This window comes from Gopherus flavomarginatus, chromosome 6 (genome assembly GCF_025201925.1).
Source record: "Gopherus flavomarginatus isolate rGopFla2 chromosome 6, rGopFla2.mat.asm, whole genome shotgun sequence".
Classification (NCBI taxonomy): domain Eukaryota; kingdom Metazoa; phylum Chordata; order Testudines; family Testudinidae; genus Gopherus; species Gopherus flavomarginatus.
The window spans coordinates 25,493,980-25,505,653 of NC_066622.1; the positions used below are offsets into that span (position 1 = coordinate 25,493,980).

Sequence of the window (11,674 nt, forward strand, 5' to 3'; positions counted from 1 at the left end):
CTAAAATGGTTAGTTTTATCTATCTCCCAATTCACTTATCTCTTATGAAAAAAGGAATAAAAGGAGAGCGATCACTGTACATACTCTTACAAGACAGATTAGGTTATGTATTAAGGATGTTTATAATCTGATGAGTCTCCCTCTTCCTGAAGGAATTAATGCTCATTCTACTAGATGAAAAGCAGCTGCTATGGCATTCTCTGGACATATTCCTTAACAGAAATATGCTGAGCAGCAACATGGAATACAGTCCACATTTACTAAGCACCAGACATTAGGCTTAGAATCTAGATCAGATGCAAAATTTGGCAAGGAAGTTTTTCAGTTGTGTTTTTAATGAGGACTCCATATTCCCACCATCCTGGGTCTGAGTTACTGCTTGTTAGTCTATCCCATGAATAGGAATATGCAGAGGACACTCAAATGAAGGTTATTTACCTGTAACCAGAATTCTTTGAGATAGACTCTGCATATTCATGTTCTCTGCCCACCTCTCATCTCTGCCTCTGAGTCCTACTTATCAAAAGATCTGGAGTTGCAGAGGAAGGAACTGAGGCAGCTGTAGTGCTATGCCCCTTTTATAACCTTGCCCAGGAACATTCTATGTTCACTGAGGAGAGAGGCAGGAGAGACATGTGAGGCTCCAACAAACACTGCTAAGTACTATTCTACCATTCCTGCTGCACCGGTCAGGGTGGGAGTATGCAGAGTCCATCTCGAAGAACTCCAGTTACAGGTAAGTAACCTTCATTTCCTTAGTTAATAAATAATAGTCCAATCCTGCAAATCCTTAACTCAGTGTAGTGTACACATCCCCAAGTAGTCCAGTGGCTTCAGTGTTACTACTCAGCAGTGTAAACATTATACCTACTAATCAGGGATTGCAGGAATAGGCTTCAACATGTTAACTGTCAACTCCATATTGTTGTTTAGTTATCTAATAACATTTTTTTAAAAAAACCCTCATGCTAGTCATAGGCTAGTACTTTTATCCAAAAACAGAGAATTTAAAATGTTAATAAAATGTTTTCCACACTGCTTTTGTTGTTTCAGCCATCTGCATAAATTAAAGACCATATGCAGCCATGCCAGTTAATACTTTCTGTTGTTGTTTTCTTAAAGACATGGGAAAAACTGCTCTTTGGAGTTTGCTTTTTTCATGCTCTTGTTCAGGAGAGAAAGAAGTTTGGCCCTCTTGGTTGGAATATCCCATATGGATTTAATGAATCAGACTTGCGAATCAGTATCAGACAACTGCAGGTAAAGTCTTTATTTACTGTTGCTTCCACAGTACAGAAATGGCTGTGTTAAATGATCAATCACACAATCATAAACAAGTTTCCACAACTTTAGTTCAGGTTTCTCTTGCTACTGAGACAAAAATAAATAACACAGACCATATTATATTTATAAAAATATGAAATTCTTCATTAGATTGAGATAAATTTTCTAAAAAAAATTCACAGAGCCATTTGGAACTCCGTATAACAGAGTTAAAACTATATTTCAAAGGAAGTCTCACTATCAAGTAGATATTATCGAACTAGTAGATGCCATCAAACTGCTCACTGCTCTTAGTCAAAGGAAATTTTGATACACAGCCAGTGGCCAGGGCTGTCCTGTCTGACTAGCTCTATAGGACTCCTGAGAATATTTTACCAGTTGACCAATCTAGATAAGAGAATTTAGGGTGGGAATTACAAATGTTGAGTTTGAGCTCCTGGAAAAAAACTAATGATGAGTCACTGAAAGAGACAAATGTTTTGAAGATTAAAAGCAAGATACTCTGAGCATCCAAGCAGACTTGGTAAAAGAAAGAAACATGCCTTTGCTAGAAAAATCAGGCTACAGAAAACACACAGTTTTAAATACTGTAAGAATAATTGGATGATTTGTTAATCCTGGGACAAATCTTTAAGTCTCAGATCTTACTCAGGTAAAACTCCCATTAACCTCAGATGGGAATTTTACCTGAGTGAAGACTTCAGAGTTTGAATTTGCTGCTGCACTGGGGAAGAACTTTTACTACAGCTCTGTATGAGTTAGAGCATACTCTTCTCTCCACACTGTGTGCCACTCTTGCTCTGTGGGCCTCTCCGCTCCTTTCCTATTTAATAATAAAAGGCAGATCACACTGTTTCTCTAATTAACTATAGGATTTGATTTACGAGCCTCATTGGGATTCAAGGTGGTGAAGTGTCTTAGTTTTATTGTTTTCTTTGTTTCAGTTGTTCATAAATGAATATGACCATGTTCCGTTTGAAGCTATATCTTACCTTACGGGTGAATGTAACTATGGAGGACGAGTGACAGATGATTGGGACAGACGTTTACTAATGACTATGCTGGATGATTTTTATAATCCAGATATAATTGAAAACCCACGGTTCACCTTTTCTCCCAGTGGCAACTACTATGCACCACCAAAAGGCACCTATGAGGACTACATTGAATTTATTAAGGTAACTTGGTTTCTTTGTACAATGGAAGCTCACATAATATTTGGTCTAATTGCATTAGTGAATATTGCAAAAAGAAAATATTTTCACTGATGTGTCATTTTTAATTTGATATTCCATTAATGTTAAAAAAAATTACTTCTGCATGAATGTAACAAATTCATTTTCTAATATTAAAATGCTGGAACATCTAGAACAATAATATTTAGCTCTTTTATAATGCCTTTGCTCCAAAGATCTTAAACTGTTTTACAAAATGATAATTCTCTCAGTACCTGACATCCCTGAAATACAGCCGCTTCTGGGTAGAGCACGGAAGCTGTAGAGCAGTCCACCATTAATTTTGAATAGAAAGTAAAGAATACTATGTCTAATTGAAACCTCAAGGGAATTTAGGCAGATCAAATATAATTACTTTTAGTTGGAATTAGGCAGAACATTGGGGATAGCAGTCCTGCAGAAAGTGTCTTAAGATATTTATTGAACTCTAAGTCCATGCATTGCTTCAGTACAATCCCAAGGAGAAGAATCCTATAACATTGAATCACAAATGTTACTCCCTGCTGTGCTAGGTGTTTTCTGAGACATCTCCTTTCTAAGCACTGACCTCGCCAGACTCTCCTTAGACTGTGAAATCTAACAGGATCAAACCACAAAGTGATTTGGGTGAAATATCTGGTGCTAATTTCATTTAGAGCATCTACTCCTTAGAACCCTGCTTCAAATCTTGCTTCTCTTGCGTGGAGGCCAGGAGTTGGTTTTCTAGCAACAAGTTTCTGGAATTATGAATTGTGCAGAAGATGGCTAACCCAGAAATAAGAAAGAGAAACAGTTTACCCAGATCCTATTGGTCATGCATGGGGCTGTAATTTTTTCTTGGTAGTTTATGTAGGATTCACAGATCAACAAAAAATTCAAAAGTTAGTGGCAAAGCCTTGAGAGGTTACAAACATGTTACACGAAGCATGGTACTGGGTCTGAGCCTCTCAACATTTAAAAATAATGCTTTTGTGTGTGCTTCATTTTTCATTTGATGCCCATCCTCTTTCCTTTCCTTGGATCCCTTGCAGGTATGTTGTGATCTAAAGTGCTTTGTGATTTGAAACACCCTAGACTTTGTTGCACACCAGACTGTGTACAAGTTAATGAGGAGATCAACAGGTAGATAATAGGGCCCTGTTATAAAGACTAGAAAGCCATTGTCAAGGGATTCACTATTTGTGAGGTCATGGTTCTAGGCCTAATCCAATGTCCCCTGAAGCTAATGGAATCTTTCCATCAGTAAGCTTAAGATCAGGCCCTTAATGAACTGATTTAACTAATGAAATGTATTGCTTACTTAATATGTTTTGCCATAGAATCTTCCATTTAGTCAACAGCCAGAGGTGTTTGGGTTGCATGAAAATGTGGATATTTCAAAGGATCTCCAGCAAACAAAAGTCCTCTTTGAATCTCTGATACTAACACAAGGAGGAGGCACACAGGGAGGCTCCTCAGGAGGCGGTGACAGCACTCTGTATGAAATTGCTGATGATATTCTCATTAAGGTAATATAGAAAGACAGATAGCATAATAATTGATTAGAATAACAAATACTGCCATCATTACCTGGCCAGCTTAATGTTCTTCCTTGAGATTTTCATTTGCAAAATGGTAATGGGCAACTGGACAGATGATTGGGCCACAAAGGGACCTGTGGCCACAGGAATGCCTTCTTCACCTCCTTTTGGGATTGCAACAATGCAGTTGCAACAACACACTTTCTCAGCAGCAAATACCGTTACTGAGCAACTTGTAGTTGTACTCTCTCCACTGACTCCCCTAGAACATTACATTCAGTTTAAGTTCTTGGGTCTTATTTGCAAAGCACTAATTGGCCTGGGCTCAGGACACCTAAAAGACTTTTCTACAAGGACCATGACCACCTTTGACACCTCCACTCCTCAGAAATAATGGAATTGTGCACCTCCAGGGCAAAGCTAGTGTAAGCAGGAAATAGGGCTCTTTTGGGGTCTAGCCCCATGCTGTGCTATGTTCTTCACTCTCCATAAGAACTACACCAAATCTTACTAAGTTCCATTCCAAACATAAGATCATTTATCCCTTAAGAAAAATACACGTTAACTTACTCAGAAAACAAACAAAAACTCTCACAGATCTCATGCTCAAGGGATGGGAGTGGAATAGAAAGTTAACCCTGTCCAATTAACCTAAATCTCCTTGTTTGCTAGGAAATACTCAGATACCATGGTGATCGGCATGGCATAATAACCTGAATAGAATAGTGATTTTTAAAAAATAAAACATTGACTTTGTAGTATGGTTCTCTCTTTCTCTCCCTATCCCTGTGCTACATCTCTGATTCTGAAGTTTCATTTTGCATTGGGGAAAAACTCAAGGGGAGTACTGAGCTGTCCAACACAAAGTGAAAGTAAAGCACTTATCAGACTGTGGGGAGCCCACAGCCATATATAAAGTGGTGGGCGGGAGTGTCAAACAGCTAACAATAGAAGGGAGAGAAATCAGAGCAAATAACCTGGGGAAAACGTCAATTCAATCTTGCAAGCAACTTCGCAATCATTAAAACATTTACATTTATTTTTACATTTTCAATGATGTTCAAGATATTTTTATTGACCAACCAATATTCAATGGGGTGTTTTACTGAATATCAGTCATTCACCATGGAACTTTTGTGGTTGCTTTGGGACTCTTTGCTTTTAATATCTCTTTGAAACCATTTTAAATTAAAATGTGCACTTATCAAAATGTGTCCAAATATATTGACATTTGCAGCTTCCAAATGATTTTGACATTGAAACTTCTCTACATAAGTATCCTGTGAGATATGAGGAAAGTATGAACACAGTGTTGGTGCAAGAAATGGAGAGGTTTAACAAGTAAGGAAATTAATTAATTTAATTCAAATGTACTTTCAATCAACCCATTCCCAGCAGATCCCTTTTCTGCCAGGCATCCAGTGTGGTCTCTTTAGACTCCATTCTGAAGACCCTTTTATTATTATTATTATTATTATTATTATTATTATTGCTTCAATCTAATCGCCTGCAGTAGTGTCTGCATTTATGCATTCCCAGCACTTTTCCTTTATTAGACAAGGCAGAATATAGGTTGGATTTAAGGAAAAATATCTAAATGGCAAATAAATTGGAGGATAAGGTATGCCGGGGGGGAGAGGGGCCAAAGAAAAGTTTGGTAATAGGTTCTTTGCAGGGTTGTGCTTGTATTGCTTTATTTTTCACTTCCATTTCTTTATTCCGTCCATCCTTTTCTTTTTAGTCTCATTGTTTCTGTGCTTGTATCATTTTCTTTTTTCCGCCTTTATGTATATTTCTCTCTCTTTTATTATTTTCTCATCTGCTCTATCTGTGCCCCATCACTTTCCTTCTCTCTTCCCTGATTGCCCCTTTCTTCCTATACCCTCACCTCCACTCTTTTTGCTGTCAACCATAATCCTCCACCCTTTTTTTTCCTTTGGGTCCCCAGTCTCCATCCCACTTTGCCCAAGGTCCCATTTTTTCTCCTGTTTTGTCTCCATCTGCTCCCTATTTCTTCCTGACATTCTTATTTTTCTCCTTCTTGACCTCTCCCCCACTCATCTTTCCTCCTCTGCCCCATAATTCTCTCACAAAACTGCTATAATTCTTTGCTATAATTCTATTTGATCCCTTAATTCATTCTCCAAGCTCCCCTTTTTTCTCTCCCTCTCCTTTTTCCTCCTCTTTTATTATCTGAAACCTGCCTCCCCCATCTACTCAATACACATATTGTACATTGTTCCAGCTAAGCACTGGAACACATTGCCTATGGAGGTTGTAGAATCTCCATCACTGGAGGTTTATAAGAACAGGTTAGACAAACACCCGTCAGTAATGGTGTAGTTATTATTTAATCCTGCCTTGAGTGCAAGGGACTGACTAGATGACCTACTGAGGTCCCTTCCAGTCCTACGATTCTGTGATTCTATTATTTTTAGGGTTCTGGTTTTAATTTCTTGCCAGGACAGTATAGGCAAGAGACTATGAAATTCAAAAAGCAATGCATAAAACATAATGCCCCATTAGGTCTTCAACTATTTTAGCAGAAATATTTTACTTTACATAAACAGAAAGAGATGAACTTATACAGCTGCCATTGGACCATTATTTCCCCAAGAATATTCACTGCATAGTGTTCTATTTTTTTTTAAGCTAGAGGTGGACTTTCCACTGGATCATTGGATCTCCCCATGAATTTTACCAAAGATTGGGGGATTCCAGATCAAGAATTTTGCCTTAGCCCATTAAAGTGACAGAGGCAAGCTGCGAAGTCTGACTTTGGATCCAGGGGTGCTTGGATCTAGGTTCTGGTTTGGACTCAATTATTTTTAACCAGATGAAAATAATTAGAATTTCTGTCTCACCTTCCATCTAGACATCTCAGGCACTGTACAGTTCATAATGAGTAAGGTTAAGAGTTTGTCATGGATATTTTTAGTAGAAGTCATGGACAGGTCACGGACAATAAACCGAAATTCGTGGAAGTCTGCAACCTGTCTGTGACTTTTACTAAAAATACCCTGGGGGGGGGACTAACAGGAGGAGCCCCACTGGAGGCTCCTCAGGCTCCTGTGGCAGCAGCAGCCACTGCAGTCCTGGTGGCTGATCCTCTTGCGACGGCCGCTGCTCTGGCTCTGGGGTCTGACCAGCCCCAGCCATTGCTCTGGCTGCTTCTCCTGTGGCGAGGGCTGACTGACTGCCGCTCCAGTCCTGAGATGCTGCTCTGGCTACGAATGCTGACCACTGCTCCTGGTTGGGGGCTGACAGCTGCTCCAGTTCTGCCACTGTGGCGGGCTGAAGCCAAAGAAGTCATGAAGGTCCGTTAAAGTCACAGAATCTATGACCTTCATGACAGACTCCTATCCTTAATAATGAATTAAACCTCACAGAATCCTTTGGTAAGCCAGGAAGATGGGGTGGAGAAAATGAAACAGAAATTAACAGATTTGTCCCAGGCCACGGATAAGCAGAAGAAAAAGTCTATTGAATGGCAACAGTATGGGCACAATCTGTAATTTTGCAAATATGGCAAATTGTGAATGAGGAAAACCTGGTTATGCACTTGTTTCATAGCCATCGCAATAATGTAATATTATTTCTTGAGATGATGATTTCATATCTGACAAATCATGTCAAACATGTTGTATTTCAGTGACAGTTCTGTGATATTTTCTTTAATTCTAGTTTACTCCGAACTATACGTATTACCTTAATAAATCTGAAAAAGGCCATTAAAGGACTGGTCGTTATGGATTCTGAGCTGGAGGCCCTGAGTGGCAGTCTGCTTATTGGAAAAGTTGCAGAGAACTGGGCTAACCGTTCATACCCGAGTCTTAAACCGTTGGGGAGCTATATCCTAGATTTTCTAGCAAGGCTGAAATTCTTGCAGGTAAAGCAAGCAGGATTGTGTTACTAATAATTCTGTTTGATTTAAAATTAAAGGATGATTTGGACATGGGTTGGTAAAAATTGACTCTTTATAGCTAGACTTTCTAAACAAAATTGTGTAGAATAAATTTTTTGTGGAAAACTGCAAATACCACCTAACTCTATACTGAATAGCAAAGATGTTTGAAAGTATCTCTCTGTTCCTCCTCCCAGGACTGGTATGAGTTAGGAAAGCCCAGTGTTTTTTGGCTATCAGGATTCTATTTTACTCAAGCCTTTTTAACTGGAGCCATGCAGAACTATGCCAGGAAGTACACCATTCCCATTGACCTGCTGGGATATGAATTTCAGGTATGGATAAGTGATAAAAATATATTTTACTAATATGGGTCCTGATGTTTCCATGAGATACACCAGGTGGACCCTGTGCCTGATTGGACATGTTCACTTGAACATATCTCATTACAGGATTGAGACCTTGATTAGCAATGGCATTGTAGATCTGCAGCCATGATAAATAGTAGTACATACTGTTTTCCACTTTATATCTGTAAAGGAATGCTATTAAAAGCATATTCCTCATTACACTTCATCATCTAATTAAGAAAACAAACCACTTGATAAACGTGAGGGTTCTAAGTATGATGATAAAGAATAATTAACAGTCACGTAGAAAGCTGCCATCTTAACAGTTGATGATATAAAGTAGTACTGAAAGAAGAGGCTTCACTATTTTATCCTGATTTGGGGTTGCTCTCTGGAAGACTGGCTTGTAGAGCTAATAGCTCTAAAACAAAACTACCGTGGAAATGTATTAACATGTATTTCCTGTTAGGTTATTCCTAAGGATACATCTGATAGTGCACCAGAAGATGGTGTTTATATCCATGGATTATTTTTAGATGGAGCTCGCTGGGACAGGACCAAGTCAGTAATTAAAATTTTAAAATAAATCTTAAACTTTCTTATGTGCTCGTATTAGATTTACTGAAATATTTTAACATCATTTCAACATTTCAACGATATACTCTAATTTAAAATCTTCTCCTTCCTTCATGAAATCTTGACAAGAAAAAACACAATGAATCTGTTATACTGGAGTATTGGGAATGTTGCCATGTGCTTACTTATAATAAAAATGCAGTTTTCTTTCATGAAATTGCCCTTCTATATGAGTCACAGAACCATTCAAAGCAGTAAGGCCAAAATTTTCAAAAGTGACTAGTGATTCCTGTTGCATCAGTTTCTGGGTGCCCAATTTGAGACACCTCAGAGGGACCTGATATTTTGAAAAAGGTTTTCAGGGGCTATGTCTCTCACGTGTGAATAGTATAGTGTTCCTCTCCAAACCTACAGCACTTACTATGTGAGTACAGAAAGAATTTTTTACATCAGGTCCCCAGTGTATGAACAACCCTCCTAGTCCCAATCACAGAGCAGGTGATGGACCCCTGACCTATCCCTTTGCTGCAACTGACCTGACCATCCTCAGGGTGAGCCACCTAGCGCACAGGCAGCTAAGATGAAGATAAGCACCAGTTCACATCTTGGTCCCACACAAGAGAAGGGCAGGATTTGGCCCACTATAGTTTAACTGTCTGTATAGTCATTCAAATATGGTACTTGTTACTTCGTAAGGTTTCTAAATAGATGGGAAAGGGTACAGGCCCTAACAGCCCTCAAAGCGAATGTTTTAAAAGGGGCCTAGGAAAAATCTCAGATAAATTTTTTTTCCAGCGGAGTGAAGCAGTGCATTTTGAAAAAAAAAAAAAACTTCAGAACTAATGTGCAGAGTAGTTGGAACTAATTACCAATCAGAAAAGTGCACATTGCAAATAAGATGTAGCTGCACCGACTCAGCGCTTCTAGTGTAGACCTGCCCTCAGTGTATGCAAATTTCACACCAGCACCTCAATTTGTGCTGATAAAGCAGCTATATACCCACTTCTGCTTGTACAATTGTTTACACACATAAAAGTGGCTGCACAAAATCAAAACCTACACTGGGTTTTAAGTTTTCATCATACTATTACAAGATAATGGACACTTTTAAAGGTAATGTAGTTCAGCAAGAAAAACTGCATGTTTTATTCCAAGAGTTTAAACAGCAAAGGTCAGAGCACAGTATGGCTCTTTATTTGTTATTTCCTAATCCCATCACTGGTGTAGGATTATAACAGAAATGTTTTTGATATCTGATGATTTTACTGGACCCTGTGAGAAAGGTGAAGACAGGGAAGTCCTCCAGCTCTGTTCTGCATCCCCCTCCTCTCTTCTTTTATTTATTTCTCACTCTTGTTACATCTTTTCAGTTTACTTCCTTTGTCTGTATTTGTCGTGACATTTCTCTTTCTCTTCCCCTTCCTTTCATCTCCATTCCCTTTTCTCATCCCAACCCTTCCTACCCAACAAACAAAGTAAAATACAAAAATATCTCTTTTAAACATATTCCTTTTATAAAATTTTGTTTTAATAGTTTCTTTGTTTGTCTCACCAGGGGAATATTAGCTGATCAGCATCCCAAGTTGCTCTTTGACCTGATGCCAATCATTTGGATAAAACCAAGTAAGTAAAGTGGTCCGGAACCAATGTTTCTTTGGATTCTAATGCAACAAGAGATTGCAGTAATATATTTCTTTAATGTTGCAAAAAGACCAACCCTTCTCTCTCACCAAAAAATCCAAACGCACATAGATCTCCATTCAGCTGACGTGATCAGTGGCTTGCCTGTCAAACATCATGTCTTTTCACTGGCTGACCCTGTTTTTTATCTGAAATTTATCTTGTCTGTGCCTCTTTTCTCCCCACAAAGGTTTATTTAGCATGGATAGGACTAAGGAGGAGTTAATCAGATAGACATTTCATATAAAATGAATTTCACTGCCAAATTGGGTCTGCATGTATTTTTTAGGCATAAACTAGCCTTGGCAAAAGGAAGCATGGTTGTTGAAATCTTGACTCCATAAAAGTCAATGGGACATTTGCAATTGATTTAAATGGGGCCAGTATTTCACCCCATATGTGTTAAAATTAATGTTGCTCAAAGTATCATTAACTGCTGCAGAAATACTGTCCATATATGACTAAACACTGATAATGTTTTCTTCTGACTAACATCTACTATTGTTTTCCCCATCTGGTTCCTCCTTTCTTTGATCAGGAGCAGTTATCCTAAAAAAAAAGACTTCAAACATTCCTAATGTTTCTCCACAGTGGTTTAGTTTCTACTTAGTTGTAACTAGCTGTGATTCAGCCCCACAAAGTATTCCATTCTGCCCATTTACCCCTTCTATTGACATTGGAGGAGTCTGTTCATGGAAGCTGACGTCAGAAGAACATGATTTAAGCCTTTGTACAAGTTATGTGTAAACAGTCTGGGCACATTACAGTTCCTCCAGAGCTGTAGCCTCGGAACTCAAACAACTTGAATCATGATTAGGTTCTCGAGCTGCTGAATCAAAGTTGCCTTAGAGCTCCAATTTTATATGAAGACCTTGTGCACTTACTAACATGCTCTAAACTATAACCCGATGGTATTTTAGTCAAATGCTTTTATTTTTATACAACTATTTAGCTTTGAATGCATCTTTGAAAGATTTGAAAAGCAGGTCATAAAGGAAGGCATCTATTCCTGTAAGCAAACAATAGCAAACATACTTCCTCTAGTCTATTAGCCTATGTAAATTCTGTAAATTAATTTTTAAAAGAAAAGCAGAGCAAGAAGCGACTTCTTCTGAAGTTTTGCTGGATGAAAATATTTTGTCAAAT

At 38.4% G+C, this 11,674-nt stretch overlaps 1 protein-coding gene across 3 annotated transcripts in view; it reads left to right on the forward strand.

Annotated features, from left to right (window-relative positions):
• DNAH12 (dynein axonemal heavy chain 12) overlaps positions 1–11,674 on the forward strand; it is a 159,719-nt gene that overhangs the window by 146,273 nt on the left and 1,772 nt on the right. For all 3 annotated transcript variants that reach the window (XM_050958411.1, XM_050958410.1, XM_050958414.1), the window contains 8 exons: positions 1,123–1,260; positions 2,229–2,462; positions 3,818–4,006; positions 5,256–5,359; positions 7,703–7,907; positions 8,120–8,257; positions 8,742–8,833; positions 10,404–10,471. In XM_050958411.1, coding sequence (XP_050814368.1) covers positions 1,123–1,260; positions 2,229–2,462; positions 3,818–4,006; positions 5,256–5,359; positions 7,703–7,907; positions 8,120–8,257; positions 8,742–8,833; positions 10,404–10,471 — 1,168 coding nt within the window. The remainder of the gene's footprint in view (positions 1–1,122; positions 1,261–2,228; positions 2,463–3,817; positions 4,007–5,255; positions 5,360–7,702; positions 7,908–8,119; positions 8,258–8,741; positions 8,834–10,403; positions 10,472–11,674) is intronic.